Below are 23246 nucleotides of genomic sequence, written 5' to 3'. Positions count from 1 at the left end.
GTTATTACTACAATATTGATAAATGATAAGGCAAAATGCTGAACATTTGGTGGTTCCAGCTTCTTTAAATGGGACAAGTGGCTTCTATTTTCTCCTTTTCTATACTAGTGTAAATGGAAAAACGTTTTTCCCTTTGGACTGTTGTTGACATAAAACCAACAATTTGTGGACATTATCTAGGACTCTGGGAAATTTTATTCATCGTCACATCAGAGCCGAGAGGAGTAAAGTAGTTTAAACATTACAACATCTGTTGTGTTTAATTAGACACTGCTCGAAACCAAACAGGGAGAAAAAAGATGCCCGTCTGCTGGAATTCACTTTGTTGCCCGAGATAAATTTAGTCTTATATCAATAACGGACTCTGTACAGTGCTACAGTGAAATGTGTTGGTGTAATGAATATATAATTAATAAAGAGGAATCCCCTGCTGCGTGGCATCAGTGGAATCTATTTGCATACAAAATGAAAATTAGGGGCTCTTCCCTCTAATTGAGTCTGTTTGTTTGAGCAAAGTAAGATTAATCAGAGTTTTTTTTCCCCCCTCAATATACTGTGATCATGTTTGGTAGAGACCGTGTAAAGTGGAAATATGCCTTGACCGGTTTAAGATAAATAAAAGATCTTTCATTTAAAGTCTTAATGTGCAGTATTGGAATCACAACAGATAATAAACTCAAAAGTCTGTATGATCCATCTGCGCTGACAACACATCAACCAGGATGCTTTAACGATATCGCGTGCTGAGGCGAATGTATCATATATGATGTTGAGTTGTACAGTCGGTGAAGGACGGCACCACATTCATCCATTAGTGCCAGCATTCGTGTGAAAAGTGAGTGACCCCCCTCTGTCGGCAAATACAGCCAGCAGGATTCTACACTTCACTGTTGATGATGATGGAGAAAGGCTGAGGGGGTTTCTATAGCAACAGTCAGTGCTTGTTATATATCACAGGGGTGGGGAGAACCCAACACACCTTAAAAACAAAAGGAGGGAAACAAAAAAATATGTATAAGGACCTATACTGGCTTTGAAAAATTGTAGAATTCAATAACTGAAATGAATTCCACTTCAAACTATAGATTTATTGTTAATTTAAAGGAAAAATTAGTGAATAGTGTTGGATCGGACTCTTGCTCGCTATGAACAAAGCAAAAAGGGTGTGCAGAATCTTATCCTCAAGTACTTAACTCACATTCCAAGGAAGATAAAGATGAGACTAATGAGCATATGAACTGTGGTGTGGCTAAGCACAGGAAAGATTAAACTACAGAACTTAGACCCTCGTTCTGCCGAACCCTCCAGCACGAGAGCATAGTTCTCCACAGTCAGGCTAAAGTTAAAGGCCTGAGGCTGACTTCATCACCGAGAGCTTGTGCGCAGAATTACGGGCAAGCATGGACCAGCTCTCCTTCACTCCACCTGTCCTGCAGCCATCACGGGTAAAACTCCAGGATCCCCAAAAAACAACTACTGGAAGACAGTGGACAGTGATCCGCAGCAGAAAATACTAGAAGCAGCAAAATGGAGGTTGGGTTCAACCATTCAAACTCCACTGCTAAAGAAAAGGAAGCAATAGTTCAATTTGTACTTTTAGAGGTTTACTCTGGTACATTTACCATGGTTGGCCTTGCTGTTTATGAGCTGGTATTCAGACACTGATAAAATTACACAAATGTAAGTTTGCGAAAAATGGAAATGTAGGTTTGTAGAGCTGCCGTGATAGCGACTGATGTTAATGTCTCTGCTGTGTCTGACCTTGTGCTCGATCATGCTGCTGATCTCGGGCAGAAAGTTCTGGCTGATGACACGGTGGAGGTGGCGGTCCTGTGGGGAGGTTTTGTCCTTCATGCTTTCCGCCAGACTGACCCACTGTTCCTCCGTGTCGCAGACAAGGGACCAAGCGCCTCGCTTATGGCCTGCTGGAGAGAAAATGGGGGAGGTTGTTTCACAAAGGAAGAGTGCCGACACCGTTGGACTAAACTTAAAAGCACAAACAAACAGATTAATTGATGAAGTGAACATAAAAACTTAAAAAAAAAAAAAAAAAAAAAAAAAAAAAAAAAAAAAAAAAAAGATTATGAGGAGTGTCCTCTCACCTTTGCTAGGAGGGGGATCCTCCAGTCCATTTTCTGTCTTGACTTCTGGCACTTCTCTCTCTACGTCACTGAAATGAAAAGTAAGGAGATGAAAAAATCCAAAACATTGCTACACAGAACTAAATGATTAACACTAGCTTAAAACTGCAAATGTCCTAATGTTTGAGCAGCAGTCCTGTACTTTGTGGATGAAATTACTGTATGTTTCCATGACTTTAAGCTTTTTAGAATTAACTAGAATCACAACTATACATGTGATCAGCATATGGTTGGAGAGTATGTGTCTAAGAAACGATGAAATATTTATTACATTTCAGATATAGTAGTAGGCTACAGGTCAGTCAACAATCGACTAAGACCAAAGAAAAATGATCTAATTGTGTATCTGATTATTCTATAGACCTATCCAGGACTTGAAAAGTTTCCAAAAAAAAATTGTTTTATATGAGATGAGAGATGAGATGAGATTCAACTTTATTGTCATTACACATATACAAGTATAGAGTAACGAAATGAGGTTTGGCATCTCACCAGAAGTGCAATAAGCAGATAGTGCAAGAGTCTGTGCTATGTACAAAAGTAGTATATATAATTGTATAAAGCCCTGACTCTCTAGAGTGCTCTGGAAATGAAATTTATTATTATTATTATTATTATTACTAATATTTAATTATATCAATATCAATGTGACAAAACCACTGCTTTAACAGTTCAATGCAGATATTCTTTTGATGTGACTAGTACATCTGCATAACACGTGCAACGACATATTTCTCAGAAACACGCAGTTGGTAGTGAGTGATGACAAGACAAAAATTTGGTTCTCACCTTAAATTAGGGTCCTCCAACTTAATCTTCTTTGGTGGTCTTCCCCTTTTCTTTTTCTCGGGTAGCGCCAGAACAGAGGCTTCACTGTAGAAATGGAAAATAGCTTTTTAACAAGGGTAATTAGCAATGTGCCATATCTATAATTACCTCGTAACAGGCCTGTAAACACGTGCCAAACACTCTCACCACACATGCACTCGTAGAAAACATGACGCGTGACGTTAGATTCATCAGTGTTGTTAGTGGACAGAGAAGTGAGATACAGAGTCCAGCGGTATTTACCTGATTTTATCCGTTTTCCTCTTGACTGGCTCTTCTTTGTACATACGAGTGCCATAAAAATACCAGTAGAGGGCTCCATTCCCATCTTGCCCCAGAGGTTCCACCCTGAGGCTGTCTGCATCCAGTCCCTGAGGGGAGGGAGGGTGGGGACGTTACATTTTTTTATAAATCATGTGTAGGACTGTGTTTTTAAATCATCAGACATAAGTGGGTGATGTAATTTAGTCCTTCGAGCCCTAACGACTGTGAATCACAGACATCAAGCGTCTTCAGTATCTCACTGAGTGCATTCATTAATTGAATCTGATACGTCCGTAAAAAAAAAAAATCTTTTCTCATTAGAAAACAGTAAAACATATGAGAGGAAAACTAAACTGACAGACAACATGGGGATAAAACTGTCACGTTACAATGAATCACACCGTTGTTTAATCTGCCGATAGTGAGCTGCAGTCCAGTCTTTGTGCACCGCTGGTTTAAATGTCATCCCACAGTAAAACACTCAAGTTATTATTTAATAATGATTTAAAAAAACTAAATGTATCGGGTGCTTCAACATTTACCCACCAGTTTTTGGCTAGAATTTGCGCTGATACCTTCATCTTGTTAAAATAAAAGACAATAGTTTATGTAAAATCTACAATTATAGAAAGGAGAAAACAAATTAATGAAGCTAATTTATTACATACTTACCAGTGTTAATGGGAAGCAATAATTGTAAGCTCAGTGCTCTCATACAGTCATACATATTCGGTGTACACATTCTGTGGTTACATACTAACTAATGTGACCTCAATAGAGTTCGTGAACAACAGGATCATTACCCGCAGTGAAAATGGCTTTGATTTAAATTTAATTGTTACAAGCCACACGCACGTATAATTACAAAAACATGTCCAGACTCTTCTGTGGCTGATCGTCATGACTGACTGTACCTTAAGCAGGTCAAAGACGTCAGCGGCATCCAGCCGGTAGTCACAGAGCCGGTGCAGCAGTTCCACCTGAGTGCGAGGGGGGAGATTCTCGAAGGGCCCCTCTCTCAGCGGGTTGGGCTTCCCCTCTTCCAGTTCCCACCGATAGCTGATAATGTCGTCCAGGTAACGGCTGAACGCCTCGGGGCTAAATATGGAAGAGCAAAACAGAAGAAATCAGTGAGAAAGGCCGGTGCTGCATTTCTCAAACAACTTTACACAAGATGAATACTTGATGAATTCATTAAAAAATCTACACTCACTACAAAAACTACACTATACCTATGCAGGAAATAGCAGCTGAAATTCTTCTGAAGTACCTATATATTATCACACTCTTATGTTTTGAGGTTGGATCACTATCATTGTGTGTGACAGTGTCTTTTCCTCTATTGTCTTTGCAGAATCTGCACAGTAAGCCACTTTCTGTGAGTGTCTCAGGTTGAAGCAAGACTATGTTGGTTAGGTTTATTTTGTAAGTCAAACTTAAACTCTCCTATGATGTTCATCTTAAACATAAAAAAAATAAATCCAGACAGACAGAAGCTTCTTCTGGTCCATGGGGATCGGTCAGTGTGGATAAATGCAACCAATTCAATTGCAAATGCTTGTGTGCACACTGAAAAGCCAACACACAGAGTTTCAATATCAACTCACGCACAATTGTAGTAAGAGTTTCTTTGAATAGGAGAGCTGGTAAATAAATGCTGGTTGCTGTTCAGGTCTGTATCTGATTAACCTGGAAATATCAGTTCACGCTCTGACTGGCAGAACAAGGGTTGGGGGGGGGGGGGGGGGGGGGGGGGGGGGGGGGGGGGGGGGGGGATGTGGTGAGCATCTACGCAAACAGCAAAGAGAGAAAGTGGAACAAAAAATATGGCCTTTCTCTAAAGAGCAGTGTTCACTTTTCACATGGCCGCTACCCAATTTCTCTCCTCTTTTCTATCCCTCGTTCGCTCCAGCATCCTCCCCTTAATCCATCCTTTTTCCCCCCACTCCCGTTTAACACATGCGGATGAAAAGGGCAAACCCTGTGAAAGGCCAACGTTGAGTAGCCACCCCCAGGATGCCAGTGCCTGTCCGGTCCAATAAAGCAGGTTGTCCCCCCTGTAAGCATCTGTCTGGATGGGAAATCGTATCACTCTTGCCTCTCATGCCTCTCATTGCTCATCATTTCACTAGGACCAGTGTGCTACTTTCTAATGATGAGCTGTAACAGGGGGGTGTATACAGGGGGAAATCCCCATGAGGGATGAAGTACGTTTGTGGATTTGAATAACAACCACAGGGAGATACTCACTTTCTCCCGTCGTTTGATCACAGGGAAGATACATGTTTCAGGGACTCTACAGTTTCTACATTTCACAGCAACATTTCATATTAGAACATGATTTCACAACGGACTTGAGCTGGTGAGTAAACCCTGACTCCTTGACGAGTCATGTTGCCCAGTGACTCAAACATTCTTTTGTGGTCCGGGTGCTATGACTAACTTCTAGTCAATGGAAATACAGATTTTTTTCTTCAAACAAAACAAAAAAAAAAGACTAATTGATTATTTTCCACTGCGCCTCCGGATTTTTGTACCAGTCTTGGCAGGCTTAAGACCTGGACCTCGGTCAGTTGCACCTAATTCAACAACACCACATCATAGCAGGTCTGTGGTGTCTTGTACCATTTTTTCACATTGTTTGTTCTACCTCACAGTCATATGCAGAATATCAAAAACCCTACTACTATTGAATGCTGACTTTGATTGTCTGGTCAGTGTCATTTTTGTATTTACTAGTATCTGATCTGAGGCTTATATTACTTGAAATGTTATATCGAGGCATAATTCTATAGTTTAATTGTTCAATTCAATTCAATTTCATTTGTATAGCGCCAAATCACAACATACATTGTCTCAAGGCACTTTCACATAATGAGGTCAATATTACAATATTACAATATTACAGGGAAAACCCAACAACCCCCCCCCCCCCCCCCCCCAAAAAAACAAAACAAGAAATGTTCCTTATATTATATAACCAACATTTATCAATCTGACTTTTTTTTTATGAAAATGGATTTGGAAGAAAAAACAGAAAGTATGTTGTTAAAGTATTGGTTTTATATTGGTACCAAAAGTCTGGTAAAATTTCCCGATTTTCAGCCATAATGGAAAGAACACAACCACACACTTGAGTCATATATATCCTACTGTATTTGAATCAACCTACTTGTGGCTGCCAATAAACAAAGGGGCCTTAAATTGCAGTGAATATATTGATAGACTTTTGCCAATATACTATACACTTACGTGATGTCAGTGCGCTGGTAGCATCCCTGCAACAGACAGGCAATGAGGTCCCCCAGGAAGTCAAAGTCCTGCTCTGACAGGGCTTTCTCCAACTCCTAGACACAACATAGAGACACTCGGGTCAATGCACTCAACTAACAACTCACTTTTACCAAACAGACCACAGAAAGATAGGTAAAAAGTTGTAAAAATTGACAACATGTTGCCACAGGTCAGCTGCACAATGTTAGAGGTGTTTCCAATGCTATATTTTACATAAGACAGAAGACCATTAGAGCCACAGGTGATATGTGATGTATCAAACCATTGTTTTTAATCATTAAGATTGCTCCCAGAAAGTCAACGATCAGTCTAACCGAGATTGTTCAGGTCAGGCATTCTTAATTTTTTTTGTCACCTTGCAGTATAATTCAGCGGACAGTAGCTGCTGAGTTAGCGCTCCTCGCTTTCACGCTGCTCTCAGGGGCAATAATCATTCTAAGCTGTCCCATCTGCTTGGTGAAGACGTCTGGGTGCAGGCTGCTGCCGACCTGGACCCAGGGGGAGTGTCTGAGCGAGACGGAGGCAGCTGCCAAATGTTTGTATTGAACAGTCAAATCTGATTCGACTGACAAAACTGTTAGTCAGGTGCAGCCTTAGTAATTAAAACGACATCAAAAACAGTTGGAGGTTTTAATGCCCAGGCCGGTGAGTCAGTGTATAAAAAGGCACTTAATCAGCTGTGAGTTGATTAAATGAGGTATTAGGGCGAGTGTTTAAAAGAGTTGGTCCCAGTGTGAGGTACGCCGGCAGAGGTCGACAACAGGAGGGTTTGGTTGGAATTCGCAACTCGTCTGATTATGGTTTCTTGGTTTTGCCAGTGGTTGCTTGGCTGGAGCCGAGGTTCAAGTTCAGCCATGACCCCTCTCCTGCCTGGCATTGTGTTTCAGCCATTGAGGGTTTATGAAGCGGCAGTAACCGGCCGAGCAAACTCTAAAAGACCTGAAAGCACCCGGGAGAGATGGCAGGCAGCAGGGGCCTGGAGCTACAGCACAGCCGCAACCCCCCCTCCCACCACCTCTCCTCTGCTGACCAACCCCTCACAGCTTTCCAGCATACACTGCTCTCCCCAATGACACCCACCACCCAAAGGCAGTGGAGTAGAATGAGAGGGCAAATAGAAAGGGAGCAGGAGGCTGAGAGGGCAGGAAATGCTAATGTAAAGTGCTCCATCAGGCAAGTCTCCATTCTGCATTCAGCTCAGACAGATCTAAACTCGAGTCTGTCAAGGTTTCCTCTTGGTTTCAACAGAGAAAAACTGGGTCTTAAATTATCTCAAGCATAAGGAGGCAGGTTCATTTATCATGCATGCGCTCTTACTCTCCATCAGTTTGCCCCTCACCAGAGGAACCTGGGTGAGCTCTGGGGTCGCTGAAGGTCAGCGTACACACCTCCTGGCCATGGAAGACGACGGAAGCCAGGAGCCAACAAGTCAGCGCAATGAAAACAGGAGGGGAGGGAGAGAAGGGAGGTTGAGAGAGAAGTTGAAAAACAGGATAAGATGAATGTTTCTGATTGAGATTAGAAAAGAAAAGAGCTTGAGGAGAAAAACTCTGCTACTGCTTCTGACTCGAGTTACGATAGAGGGCTACCAGAAGAGCCAGTTTGATGATGGCAGATACAAATCAGCAGGGTCTCATGACTCAAGGGAAGAAAAGTTTATTAAGTTTTATGAGCACAGTCTAGAACCAATTTAAAAGCCTAAAGCTCAACGTGTCGACAATGGTTAACAAGACAGACAGTTATGGAGCTTATTTCAACAACAATACTTTTGAAACAGTGGCCTGAGGTTACTGGATTGGTGAGTGCAAAGGGAGAGTGAGGCCAGAAGCATACAAGACAATACCGACAGTTTTAAAGCGAGAAATCCCTATTTTCTGATATTTTATAGACCAAATCAGTCAAAGATTAATCATACGATGAGAACAGATGAGGAGAAAGAAGCACTGAGACTTGCTGGACTCAATAGGACGTGACAGGCCTAATGACAAGCTGACTGAATAAAGTTTAACCTTGTGGTTGGTGAATGCACACGCACACACGTCAGCAACAGCTGCCCCTCTGACATGTCCTGTTTCTACCAAACAGTGTCGTAAAAAAAAAAATGTAGTTCAAGGTGGAGGTGCTCAGACCAATGATGCTTGATTATTGTGATTTTCCATGTGAACACACATGCATTACACTTTCATCATGTACACCCAGGTGGCAGGTACACAGGTGGGGGTGGGTGCTTTGCCGAGGTCTGTCTGCCTGCAGAGGATGGTAAAAAGCTTTATGGGTGTTTTGATGAGCCAGGATTTCACCAACTTTGACAAACAGGTCGATGTGTTTGAGAAAGGGGGAGAGAGAGAGACGGAGAGAGATAACAGGCAAAGAGCTCTACAGTGAAGCGACGGCGCCAAGTCCCAAGTTAGAGATCATTTATGTCATTAAGAACAGTGTCAAAAAAATGAAAAAAAGATTAGGATCATTATGAAGCTGTGGCGGGACAAATGTGACTGTGGCAGTCAACTGCTGTCTGGGTAATTAATGGGAACGTTTTTTGTCTAAATTTAAGAACTGGGTCATGTTTGTTTTGAAGGAGGAGGAGACAACTGCCGATAATTCTGAGGTTGACTACAATGACGGCAGTGGTGGTGAAGACAACAGCTCCCAAGATCCTGACTTTGTCTTTTGTGATTGTTTTGATTGAGAGACCCAATCACATAATTGTGCATTCAAACAGTTGCTCAAGGAAGCACGAGTCACGGTTTGTTTCCATGTACATGTGCTGTCCAGCTGGAGAGCAGCTCCGTCTTGGCCATCAACCCTGATAATTAAATCATTACAGAAAGATCATATGTCCATCTCTTTGGACACAAGAGCATGTGCGCAGGATGCCGAGAGATCCTTTGTCACGCTCTCCCCTCCACTTCCTGGTCCCGTGTCAGACAGCCTCTCTGGGCCAGAGTGCGCCATCCATTAGAGACAAACTGCACTTTGATCACACTTGGGGCCGCAGCTGGGGAAGAGTGAGAGAGGGTTGAGCGCGGAGCGGAGCACTCGCTACAGTCCCTGGATTAACACCATCCCGCTCCACCTTTGAAGTGCAACACGGCATCTCGGTGTGTGGTGTCCGTGCCCTTTCTTCAGCCATCCATCCCGCCGGCCGATTCTTCTTGGTGCTAAAAAACGCTCAGCGCTTGATGAAGGGGCTGTTGAGGGACATTGAATGTTGTCCCATGAGGAACCCTTTCCCCTCGATAACCCGCAAACACTACAAGGACACACAACCTTTGACAAACCCAACAGTCAACAGACAAAAACTTTGCACTTGCACTTTTGCCAACCTTCACCCGTGCGCACGTGTCTACACAGCGCACTTCTTTGATGCCTCACATTAATGATCAATGGGATTCAAAGATAAGAGAGCTTCAAGAGAGTAGAACTCGTAGGGCCACGCCGACAGATTTATCACTGAGCTACTGCTGTGAACAAAACAGCCTATTCATATTCACACACTGAAAACCAAGATTGGAAGGGTGAGTAAAGGCTTAGTCAAAAGGTGTGTCATCACCACAGCCCCTCTGTGGGCCTGGCTTGAAATCAGCAGTTCACCCCAAAGGTATTTTCCACTTCTCTCACCCGACTCCCGTTCTGTTTCTCTCTCTCTCTGCTTCTCTCACTGGCTTAACCTCTTCTTTCTCTCCTCCACACCATTATCCTCCCCCTGTCCTGCTGCCCAGTGTCTACGAGGGCCTCTGAGGCATTCTATTATTCCCCTGACAACACCCGCACTCCCCTCTCCACCCCACTCCCTTTCCTCTCTCCGTCTTCCTTATCTCTACCTCTCCCTTCACACAGTGTTGTTACCCGACCAGTTGTTGGCTCCACTGTGGCTGGGGACAACTGTGCAAGCTTTCACAATAAAGGGAGGAGGTGATTGACAAATAGATTCTCCCAAAAACCTTCAGCGACACGGTGGAAAAATTTAGCAGCATCTTGCGGAATTAGAAAATCTGAGCAGGAAACAACACAACTTCAATTCCTTGAGGCATCTGTTCAATAGAATGATAAACAGTGTGAGAAGTAACAGCTGTGGTGTGAACACAACTTGCCCCATGTCCCTTTCTCTTCCTCTCAAGGCCTGGTCACACATACGCTCTGTTCAGACTTTGTATTAACATCTGTCTCGGTTGACCCGATCACAAGTGGTCAGCTCCAAGTGAGCCAACGCAAGACACACAGAGAAACCATAAGTATTTTAATTCTTCTCATGCATCAATTTATTTGTGGCCAAAGCCAAAATATCAACATTAAGTGCCAATATTTTTTTTATTTTTGTTCTCATTTCATTGTAGATCTGCTCACAGCATATCGATGAACTCAGCCCCACCTGGCTTCCCCACTCTAGATCCAATCACAAGCGGTCACTTGAGATGCGTGTGGAGATGCACTTTAACGGCAGGTGTGAACTGATGTACTTAGGTGTCCACTAGTGATTGGATCACCCAAGACGGATGTTCATACCAGGTCTGAACAGGGCCATAATGTACATTAAGCACACACCATAAATACCACTTAAGTTCCTGGTGTTTTTTTCTTACCCGTCCCACTAATGTCTGTAATACTTCTGTTCAAACAACTCGCCAGTGTGGAGTTCAAGCACTAATGTTGCCGCCATCTTTATTTTATCTCCCTACACATTAACTGCTGTCAAAACTCCACCAGAGCTCTACGTGTATTAAAAGCACCTGTTTACTCTCACCAGACCCCATCCCCTTCTGTTCCTGGGGAAAAAAAAGGCCAAGCTGAAGCAGAGAAAAATTTGAAAAGGCAAATCTTTATTTTATTTTTCCTCCAGTGACCAATCAACCACTCCTATTTAGCTATGCTAAAGGTTAAACCCATGGTAAACGTTACAGAAACAAAGTACACGTGTGCGGTTTCATCTAAGTGAAGAAGAACTCGAAGCTCTCAAAAGAGCTTGATAATGTAAGTGGCAGACTGCTTCTAATATTCTCTAACTTAATATGAAATCTCATGATTCAGAGGCGAGCCTGAAGATTTAATTTCTTCGCAGGATGTCAGAATCGACATTTGAAATCAATAACAGCCAACTAGCAAACAGTGCAGGGGTTGTCAAACTTAACTGAAGTTAGACGGCATTTCATAACCTCTCTCTCTCTCTGAAACCTCAAACAGGACGACCTAGAAACCTAGGTCAACCTAGAAACTTCCTTCAAACATCAAAACGCTCAGCTCAATTAGGACATTCCGGCATGTATTCAACTTTTTCATAACTTTCTGAAATATTCAACGTTTTCACAATCATTCTAGTAATTACACATTAACTACCCATTCCCCACTTTTCCTATGCTTCATACTCCTTCAGCTTCTTCATCAAAATTCAACACAGCAATCCAGTTAAGCATCGGCCTTTCAGCAGCCGGCATTCACGCCTCTTCTACTTGCTTAATGATATTGACATGTGAACATCATATGACAGCAAAAAAAGCTAGAGTAAAAAACACAAAAGATGGATAGAGAGGGGAGGGAAATAGAAAACATGCACAGCAAGAGAGAAGATTGTGCTTGAGGACAAAAGAAAAGAAAAGAAACCTGATTTATTAGGTATTGATCCAACGTAATTGCAAAGATTTTGCGGTGAGTCTATATGCTAAATGTAATAGCCTGAGGTTATCCTGTGACAGCTTTTTTAACAAGAATGGATCTTGCACGCAAGCCTCAGATGAATCTCACATGAAAAGGACTAAACGCCGGCGCTTTGTCTGATATCAGTGCCTGGATGCTAAATGTTAATGAGACATGAGTCAACTGAGCGGAGGAGAGGGCCTGACTTTGTAGAAGAACCTAGATATCGAGGCTTAACTGATAATAAAACAAAAAACCTCAAGACAGTCAGCAGACTTCGCGGCAGAGCAGGCTATCTGCATGTGCAGATAAAAGTGAAATGTGCTTTTCTCAGTGGACACTTGAAACCCCACCATGTGTCAAATGATCTCTCAGAGAGAGAAAGAAGAGAGAAAAGCAGAAGTAGACTTTGCGTATTTGTGTCTGAGCCATGCAGGCTGCATGTGACAGAGAGGGAGAAAGACAGTGCAGCAGCCCTGAGGTTGTGGCAGATCCACAGAGCCTGTAGTATCAGGCGGTTGGCCTCTGGCTACCTTCACAGCAAACACTTTCCATGCCACTGCTGTTAACAGCTCCTCCGGGGTCTATATCGCCAACAGTTGGAGGATGTATGCACGGATAGCTGGAGGGGGGAAGGGAGGCCTGTTTGTTGTGTAAAGGCTCCTCTCTTCCTCTCCTTTGCCTCTTTCTTTATTTCTTCCTCCCCCCACTCCCCTCCCACTTTCAGCTCACACATGGTTCCTCCAGGAGCCATCATCTGACAACACCCTCCACCCCCGCGCGCAACCACCTCCTGCCACATGACAAACATGCACACAGCCATAACACCACAGGAAAACGCCCTCGCATCCTCAGGATGTATTGCTGATCTGATGAGAGGAAGGCATCAGCATCTCTGAGTTACTGCCAGACACATCAAAACAACAACTTGTTAGCCGATTTGCCAGTAAAGTCATTCCTGATTTACAATATGTTTGTGTGAAGAGAAGTGTCCACCACACCTGCCTTAACTAGCACTTCGATGCATCAGAGCCTGCCAGACGAGGAAACCTTTTGCTCGTGAAAAACGTGCGAACGAGGAGGAATGACTTCAGGTTGTTCCGAGTGAGCTTCACCATCATGTGGGAAAAGCGACAAACACTAAATACAGCTCGTACGCTACACAGCTGCAAGGTCAGTTTGAGCTTTCAGCAGAGTTTTATTATATTGTCGATGTCATGTCCAGGTGGGCAAGGGTGGCTGGGCTGTAGTGGAGGAGACGGACGGTGAACAGATCCTTCCGGAGTCAAGCTCTCTCCCTCCAGACAGACAGACGAAGACCCTTTGCCTTGGCACGGCTCTGTGACGGCTACGTGGGTGAGGAGGATCATTAAGTGCAGGAGATAGGAGGCCACCTGGTGCAAGCGGCCATGCTTCATACTTCCACTGCCAGCTCTGAGGAAGCCACATCGTCAACTTCCTCATATGATATGAAGCTTCCTCCTTCAGCTGACGTCTGGGCGGTCCCATTCTCCGACTGCATGAGCATACAGTAAACACACTTTGGCCTGCTGGCCTTGCAAAAAACAATAAATGTTTCATATTATTTCCTATTTTAGCTTTTAGCTGTGTCAGAAATTATTTCCATCCATATTAACACGTCTGAAAAGCATATCACATGACCATTCACGTACACTGGGCATGCAAGTGCCAGTGTAAACATTAAGCAGAATGTCTACTCTCTAGTAAGTTGCTTAGGATACATCCATACGACATTTTTTGTTTTAAAAAATGACTCTCACAAGCGTCTTAGCTCCGGCCTGTTAGTATTAACCTGCATCTATACTAACACACCAGGAAGCTTATATCACATGACCATTCACATACACCTGTAAACAGTAAGCAGATTGTTTACTCTGCAGTTGGTTACTTCAAACGAGAAACAGCAATGATAGAAAGTAAGAGCAGAGAGATTTATTTTCTTGGAGCGACTATAAGGTGCTACGTTTTGCCGTCACCACTGTTAATAGTAGAGTCGTGACTGATGAGCACCAATCAGGAAGCAGTAGGGATAACTGCGTCATCATTTCCAAACGTCTCAGCTTTTTGCCTGTCCATAGTACAATGCAGCCCCGGACTTTTCAGACTAAAATGGGGCAACCAGCGTTTCCAAACTTCTCAGTTTTATTCTTTACACTGTATTCTGACTATGTCCGCCGCCAGCTGGCCAATGACTTTGATATTACGGTGTTTAAATGCAACATTTAACAGAAGACAGTGGTGACACAGCACTTGGCTCTCATTGGCTCCATTTCTTTGAAGTCAGCCTAGTGTGTCAAGATCCTTACATTGGCAAAACAACGGTGCCAATAGCTCCAAAGAAGCTTGGCCAACATTCAGACCTATCTCTGAGGACAGCCCCCCCAACTCATATGAATGAGGCCGCTCTATGATGTAACAGGGTCACCCGGCAAAAGAGCTGAACCAGTCTCAGCTTTTTCTGGAAGTGCAGCGAAGCAATACCATGTTTCTACTACTGAACCTGGCCTATGTCCAGATGAAAGCTAAAGTGATCATCACCTTAATAACATGTGTTTTGACAAACAGACTCATGGATCTATTACCAAAACCAGCTTTCCTGGATTGCATTTCATTGTGCCACTACTGGCAAGCGGAACAACGTGCTCACACCGTATCCTTTTCTTTCAATCTGAACGCCCACTCAGGCCTAATATTTCAAAATGACAACAGGTGGTGAGCAGCACCCAACATATTTTTGCACTAGCTAATATAACCTTGCTTATAACTTACGTCACTGACTCCAGATAAGCATCAGAAAATGAATGGATGGATAGTAATTATTTTCTCTCTGTGCCTACTCTACTCTTGTTTTCTATAGGAGAACAGAAAAGCAACATGGTCCGAGAATTAATATTTCTTTATTACCCCCTCCTACTGCGATGTTGACTTACAAAGACACATACACACATCAGCACAACAGAAAACACAAGTTTCTTGGAAGGCTGAACGCACAACGTAACCAGCCGTCTTCCTCAGGGCTCCCACTGGAGGAGACCCGGTTTGATGAAGTTCTCATTACTTGGGTCGTATGACTCTTCTCATCTCCTGCATCATAACAAGCCACAAACACGGCAAGTGATAGAAGCAACAGAGGAGCGATGCCTCCCCAGACTGGAGACAGAGCCAGGGAACCATGGGGAGCTGCAACAATGGAGCTGGCTGTAACAAACCCCAGTGTATGTGCCCCCTCTGCCTCCCCCTCTGTGCACACACTCCCCATGTGAAACCATCTGATGCATGTACTGCTTCTCTCACTTGTCAATCACAATTGGGGGAGGGGCAGCAGCCTCTTACAAAGCTCCCCTCGCAGCGCATGTGAAGGAGGCTATCAAAAAACACATGCAAAAAAGGGTTCTTGATCTTCTCGGGGTATTCATGGGGTGTGAAAAAAGTTTTGAAAGCATTATGTGCAGCCTGATCTGGAAAGGAGAGTGTCAGAGGTTGGTGTCTGTGGGGCTGTAAGAAGGGCTGAGCTGGGGATGTGTCAGTGGGTGGGACAGAAAGGAAAAGAAAGGGATGCGAGGGATGACTGAACACTACAGATCAGTCGGGAGCGGGGGGCTCCGATCTCTTCCCTGGAATTGACAAAGAAGGAAAAGCAGGCCAAGGTCGAAGGTAAAAAAAAATATCTTCAGAGGTTTCAATCACCAACAACTGATCCGTGATGACGATCGTGTAGAGATCACAGCACACACCCGCTTGCCTGTGAAGAAAAATCACAAATACTGCCGCACATCTTCGACACAAACATCATTGGCCCTCACATCAAAGCCAACTAATGGAGGCCAGACTGGCAACACATATTAAGTGACTGCTATCTGCAGTTATAAAACACAAAAACTGGGAATCAGAAGGCGCCTGTGTCTGTCTGTCTGAAGTTGGGCCATGATAGAGCCTTGATCCTATTCCCCCCCTCTAATCCATTTGCTTTTTAGATAACAGAAACAAGGACATGCTCACAGGCAGCCTGCTATCGCTTATTTACCAGATCTAATAGGACTAAATCTTCTTTTACAATCACACAGGAGCCCCCTCCCCAGAATGGTTGCTGCAGCAGCAGCAGCTAGCACCCAGTCACACTGAAGAGCCTCCACCCTTCAGGGGGAAGGGAAAGAAAGAACCACCATCTGGGGTTTAGTCATGGTGATGCCAGGGGGCTGAGGCTCAGGGACGGGGGGACTGCTGGGGCTCGAGAAGGGGATGGGTCAGAGGGACTGCTAATGGGTAAGCGGTTATGTGGTGGGGATGGGGGCTTGCAGAGAGGTTGAGACTGGAGGGGAGAGGGAGTGATGGGTTGTAGGAGTTTGACAGCTAAAAGCTCACGAGATCTTTTAAAGCTCTCCACATCCGCACAGGTGTTGTCAGTTACTCTGCCTCTTTAATGTTGTGTCTGTAGCTCTTGTAGGGATATGACATCATGTCACCAACTCTATGAAGAACTTACAACAATGCTAATGGTGCAAACTGTACAAAAGTGAAGGATCTGCCAATCAAGTACAGGCTGTACACACCCACACAGCCCTGATAAGAGGTCTAATCGGGCGACATGAGTGAAAAAATGTATGTGTGTGTACGGCTTTGTGAGGACTTCATAACTTGAGGTGGTACCTAAAAACACTATCAAAACCAAGGAATATGAGAAAAAAGGAAACTGGCTATTAAACACACAGACCTGGTCATCAAACTGTATATGTATGTGTGCGTGCGTATGTGGTCTATTTGTGGAGGAGATGATAAGTTATAAATATCAAGTATGTTTGACACGGATGGAATCAACTGTGGCCCGTCGGAACAGCAGGTGCCATTCTTCTCCCACCACGGTGGCACTGACCCCCTGCCAAAATTGTCCGCTGTGACTTCAAATCTTCTGGGACACGACTTAAATCAAGAGCTGCTGTAAAGTGGAACAGCTTCTATAACCCAAATGACCCGTGACTGTCAAAGTGCAGATGGAACAATGCCTTTGTCACAAGCGAACGACTGGATTAAGGGGGGGGGTTTCCAACAACTCTGACATCTGCATTATGGCAAATGAAAAGTGCTGTGTTGGTAATTTGTACAGGGAAAGATGAAAGATCCGTGGAATAGATGCATGACAATGTGCCAAACAGGCCGCCGGCAGAGCACCGAGTGGGGAGATGACAGTGACAAAGGTCCCTGGAATGAAGGACTATGTCTGGCAACAGAGGGCGCATCGTTGTGGATCCAGCAACAGAGGTCCGCTGTGTCTGTTGGCAGTGGGATTTCAGGCATCATTTCACAGATACATGGCCAAGAAATCAAGCATACGCAATGGGGACAAAAAGCCAGACGAGGAAAGGGGCAGATATGTCGACCCTGGGCCTCCTTCCTGTGGATCACCCTTTGCTTCCTCGCCCTCCTTCTCTAGGACACTTTTTCTCCACTTCCCCTCTTTTCCCCTTCCCTCCCACTCATTCTTTCTTTCTTACCTCGCCATGTCACCCACCCACACAGCGCTTCCTTGCTCCCTGCCCACAGCCTGAGGAAAGTGGAAACCAGCGACAATGAAGTGTATCAGCCCGGGAACAATGTGCAGGGGGGCTGTTTTGTAAGACCAGTCAAGGAGAGTGGTGGGACGCCATTATCACTGACCAGCACCGTAGAGAGAAAAGAGCTGCGCCAACAGAACCACAGCAGCGCCGCCGGACTGGATCAGTGAGTTTGTCAATATCCATCCTGGTAGTTTGTTCACAGGAGGCAGTTATTACAAAAGTCTCCACCATAACAATAAGAAACAGATATTTCAGTGACGCATTACAAACTTAAAGTCCGGAGCATCCGCCATCCTGAGTTTCCCCATACTTTGTTAAACTTTACATGAGGCTACAACCATACTATTAATGGCAGCGATATAAAAATCATCCACGCAGCGGTTCAGCTCTGTCAGAACTGTTCCCTGTCCATACTAAAACACCCTGAAAACACATATCACGTAAACTGGGCATGTGTGTGCCGGAGTAACACAGGAGGCAGATGACCTCCTCTGCAGTTTGTAGCTTAAGTTACAGAAAATACTACGAATGAGGAACGACAAGGGTTAACAGAAAAAACAGGGGTTTCTTTTCTTGGACCGACAACGAGGTGGAAGTGTTAAAAAAGGTTTTGTCTTAACGGCTAGTTGTCGAGTCAAGACTGATGAGAACAAATCGGGGAGTGAAAACGTAGTAGTGTGGATATAGCCTGACTCAAAAAATACTACCAATTATCTAACCAGACCGTAGAGCCTATACTAATCACTCTTTACAACTGAGCTCCACCACAGCACACTAATGCTGTGGAGGTATGCGTCAACCCACGCCTTTCTTATGAATCTCCCTGACACCAGAGGGAAGAACAGGAATCGATGTTCAACACTTACAAAAGTAGAGTTGGCTGTGTATAATATTAGGGGCCTGGTGGCAAAGTCATATATAAGTTCGGCAGCAGCCGATATAAAGACACTGTTTTATACAAGGAAGGACTGGTGGTAGACTGTTGGCACAATAGCTCAGACCAGAGTGGAGTCACTCGACGCCGCTCACTCTGTCATGACCACTGACAGGCACTTCCTGCTCCCTTTCCCAACCCCTGATCTTGGGTAATTCAACCTTAATATCTAGAGACTGGGTGGCAACTGTTGCCGACGGACGTCACCAAACCAGCTAAAAGCATCATGTTAGTGGAAGACCAAAGAAATTGACTACAATTTGAAAGAATTTTTTTATGCTTTTAAAATGATAAAAATTGGCAGTTTTTAATAGAGACTTTTTAAGTCAAGATAAAAGGCAAAGGCAACTTCACTCGTGAAAGTGCCCAGGCCAGCCCGTCTTGTTGCTGGTATGTGGCATTAAGCAAAACAAACATGTCTGCATCACAGCTTCCTCTTACATGTACAACACGAAATTCTCTGGAATTAAAAGAAAGAAGTTGAAATCGAAATGTCAAGAAAGAGGCAAAAGCTGACTTCTGTTACACATCACTGTTAGTACCAGAAGTCAGTTTGACCATTAAACTTTGAAAGACCACCGAGCAAAGACAAAGCAGACAACAAAAAAATCAAACTAATCGGACAGGACAGTGTCTGCTCATTCCTTTTACGATGGGTGATTGTTTAGTCTGTGGCCAAAGGTAGACACTGAGGAGATGAGTTACACAGCTGATGTCATGTGCACTTCAACTATCCGAGTGATTTTGCAGCAAGTTTGATGTTAATAGCATTTGTGGGTGTCTCTGTTTTGGTCAGCACTGTGTGAGGGAAGGGACAACACCGGACTTTGTGCAGCCTCGGTGCCAAGGGCTTATCACCCGAGGAGGTCCAGGAGGACATGGCGACAACATTAGGGGAGGTGCCCCCCCCCCCCCCCTTTTTTTTTGTTTAACAGCTTGGTGAATAAGTGAGCTGCTGTCCTGGAAGGCCAGTCACCATAACAGCATAAAAGACCACTTTCTGGGGGTCCTTCTACAAAGAAAAAAAACATATGCTTCAGGACCACTGGACTAATTTTGTAAATATAAAAAAAAAAATTCAATTATATAAATATCAATTACTTTGTCAAGAGCTGAAAATGAGTGACTACATATATACACAACTCAAATCCTATGTTTTGAGAGATCAAACATGATTTGAGGGCTTAAATGTGTTTATTATATAAAGCTGTGAGCCCCCCCCCCCGATTTTAAAAAGTATCCCATCCAAATTTTTAGTAGGTTTCAAAATGTGGCCACTTTCTGAGAAGCTGGGACTCAAAAACAAAAAGACATTTTACATCACGTATCACATCACGTATGGGATACAAGAAAGACCACAAATAAGTGACACAAGGAGATTAGCGTCCACCAACCAAAACAGTTTTGTTTTAAAGTGGAACTACTGTGTACTTTCTGTTGGCTTTCAATCAAAGACAGACACTAAAAGGCAGTATGTTTCAAGGGTGGCATGCTATCCAACCAGTCAGCTATTATTATCACCACTGCAGCTGCAGATAATAACACAAAGAACCAAAGGAGTTATGACCTTGAACAAGTGCGTGTCTGATTAAGATGTCAAAGTACACAATGACTGTATCAATCTCAATATTTCAAGCTGAAGGCGTGTATCCGCACATGATGTGATCTGCTTAGTGACACAAAAAAAATCTCATTTGCACACAGAGACCCTCGGGAAAAACCTACACGGCTTCTTGTCCTACAGAGACGTTTGTGACATAAAACGAGGAACATCAAACCGATCACTTCTTTGCATATAGATTCTGAGTTGGGTCTTTACTAGTCGTTCCAAAGCTTTCTCCATCAGGGCCCCTCGACTTTGGAACGGCCTGCCTCAGGGGACAAGGCTGGCAGAGTTTGTGTCTTCTTTTAAGTCACTTTTAAAACCCATTTCTATGCATTTGCTTTCATGTGATGTTGTCTTTTTATATCATCTTTTTATAAAGATATGTGACCTGAGAACCATGTTATTATGGGAATGCTGATTTGAATTGTCTGTGAATTCTATGTTGTTGTGAAAGCACTTTGTGAAGATACTTCTGAAAGGTGCTATATAAATGAAATGATGATTATTATTATTATATAACTCATCATCATGAGCTTAAACAACAATACACATTTTGCGTGAATCCAAACGCATCCTGAGGAGTAAAGTAACAGAGCACACAGAGCACACAGAGCACACAGAGCACACACACACACACACACACACACACACACACACACACACACACACACACACACACACACACACACACACACACACACACACACACACACAGGACCCCTCAACTTCCATGTAAACTAAGGGCGACATGACCCCCCCTCCCCATCTGGTTTGCACCTCGTTTCATAACAAAGCTTTGCCTGCGTGTGTTTCTCTCTCTCTCCCTCTCTCTGGAAGGGGGTGGGGGATGAATGAGTGATGGGAGGCTGTTGATGCGTGATGTTGACCTTACCAATTTCCTTAAAGTGCAATCATTCTCCTTGCGAGGGATTGAACAATCTCCATTAAGTCGGACACAACACTTTGAATGGATGTTTATTGAAATTAACAGCTCTGTAAAACTAAGGATAGATTACCAAAGAGCAAAAGGGGAGGAGGGGTGGGGGGGGTGGCGAGTGATGAAACGTTGAATTGCGTCATCAATTATGCATGTTCAGTGGCAGGTGGACGATTTCACTTCTATTACTTCTTGATATTAAAAAAAAAAAACAAAACAAACCCCAAACGTTTTTATAACCATCACTTCTTGCCACAAAATGGGACTTGGGTATGGCGGGCAAACAATGCCCGTGCAGCATCTGCGTCCCTATGGCTACCCCGAGCCAGATGGCTTGCAACTCGCAAGACAATAAAACTCGATGCCTCACGCCATGAACTTAACTTTTATCTGATAGAGGAGGATTAGATTGAAATAAATAAATAAAATAAAAAAAACAACTGCATTCACTAAACCCAGTCCACAGTTTCTTTTTGAGTTGGGAAGCGACTTTTCTCTCTACAGTCATCGACAGTCGCATCGACGTGATGTAATTAAGATTCAAATGTTGCCAAGTTTCGCAACCTGTATCACCGCCCTCCTCCCGAATACAGTCCCTGTTATTTCACAGTGTCCGGATGGAGGCACCGGAACATAGTGAGCTCGTCAACAAACAAACACAAGGGCTCCAATGAAAACAAACGAGTGGGCACATGGTTGTGTAACATCTCGACCTGAACTCACTCAACATCAAAGGAGCGCGTTGTGCGGCACCATTGCTACATGCTGGCACACGTAACTCTGTCCACCTGACGTCCCCTTGACGCGTGACATACGTTTCGAACTTTGTGAGGGACTTTGGGCACTTAGCTTGACGTGACGCTAGCTTTAGCTAGCCGGCTAGCTCGTTACCTAACAGGATTGCCCCTAGTTGCGATGAACGTGTGGTGAGTTCAAGGGACGCCGATAAGCTGGTTAACCTAAACTTGTGCGCGGGAGGGGCGAACAGGTAGAACGGTGCCTGGCGACACCGGCGCGGGCGCGCAAGGCGAACAGCTGACACAAACAGCTTCTCATTTCCGCAAGTGAAGACATCGGCGTGGCCGAAAGTGAGCAACAAGTCCAGTTTACCTCTATTTCGAAGTCGGGGAGGTTGAACGCCGCCCGGAACAGCGAGCAGAAGTGCGCTATGGCGGGGACTTCCCACCACGACTGGATCTCCTCCACAGAAGCTGTACATCCCCGGGACATTGTCGGACTGCAGAACGCGCGCCACGCGGGTCGCTCACACCAGAGAGTAGTTTCCTCGGCGACTCATGGCGTCTCCGTAACATCCCAAGCGCGACGAAAACTTGCTGCCGCCGCCGCCGTCGTCGTGTCGTGTGGTGTCGTGCCGTGGGGACAGTGTGGACGCCGCGGAGCCGGGGTGCGCTTCAATCTGTTTCAATCAGTCTCACCGGAGCTGAACAGATGGGCAGGGCGATACCACCTGCACGACGGGCGGGGGGGGGGAGCGGGCGGAGGAGTACTCAGCTGTACATGCTAAACTATATGTGGCTACAAATATGTCCTTTAATGTCGCATATGTTTATCTTTGAAGACAATAAACTACCATTGTACAAAAAAATGTAATTTTATTTGTCTATTCGTTTAAATAACACACGTTTGTAGTCAGTTGTGCCCCCCCCCCCCGCCTGCTCCGTAGTGTGGTGGCCGTTTAAAGGGAATGTTTATTAACTGAGAGCGGTTAAACTGCGACTTAACGGTTAAACTAGGTACAAGTGTAGATATTTGTTTTTAAGTTAGTGGTTTTTCCAGTTTGATTAGTTCTAGTTAATTAATTAATTCTAGTTTCCGTCATTTAGCGTATTTTTTAAAAATAATTTTCCTATTATTAATCCGCCACCTCGCTTTGATGTACATTTTCCAACCAATCATGGATAGCTCAGCTGATCACTGTCGGGCTCAGTGCCAGGTAACAGTTTACATTTTGTAAACAACACTCGACATGAGAGTTTTGCCCGATACACTGCAGAGGGGCTCCCCCCATCGCAATATG

General features: G+C 44.2%; 1 protein-coding gene across 2 annotated transcripts in view; it reads right to left on the bottom strand.

Moving 5' to 3' along the window:
* Positions 1–22671, bottom strand: part of LOC118315155 (cat eye syndrome critical region protein 2 homolog) — a 34942-nt gene extending 12271 nt beyond the window's left edge. The window contains exons 1-7 of one of the 2 annotated variants that reach the window (XM_035642197.2): positions 22319–22671; positions 6486–6580; positions 4148–4331; positions 3213–3340; positions 2931–3014; positions 2103–2170; positions 1762–1925 (exon numbers count right to left, since the gene is read on the bottom strand). In XM_035642197.2, coding sequence (XP_035498090.2) covers positions 1762–1925; positions 2103–2170; positions 2931–3014; positions 3213–3340; positions 4148–4331; positions 6486–6580; positions 22319–22438 — 843 coding nt within the window. In that variant the 5' untranslated portion in view covers positions 22439–22671. The remainder of the gene's footprint in view (positions 1–1761; positions 1926–2102; positions 2171–2930; positions 3015–3212; positions 3341–4147; positions 4332–6485; positions 6581–22318) is intronic. The other variant, XM_035642198.2, reaches the window with a different exon arrangement.
* Positions 22672–23246: the final 575 nt, after the last annotated feature.

The sequence above is a fragment of the Scophthalmus maximus genome, chromosome 7, assembly GCF_022379125.1.
Source record: "Scophthalmus maximus strain ysfricsl-2021 chromosome 7, ASM2237912v1, whole genome shotgun sequence".
Classification (NCBI taxonomy): Eukaryota; Metazoa; Chordata; class Actinopteri; order Pleuronectiformes; family Scophthalmidae; genus Scophthalmus; species Scophthalmus maximus.
The sequence above is the reverse complement of the archived record's forward strand: the minus strand, read 5'-3'. Positions and strand labels throughout refer to the sequence as shown.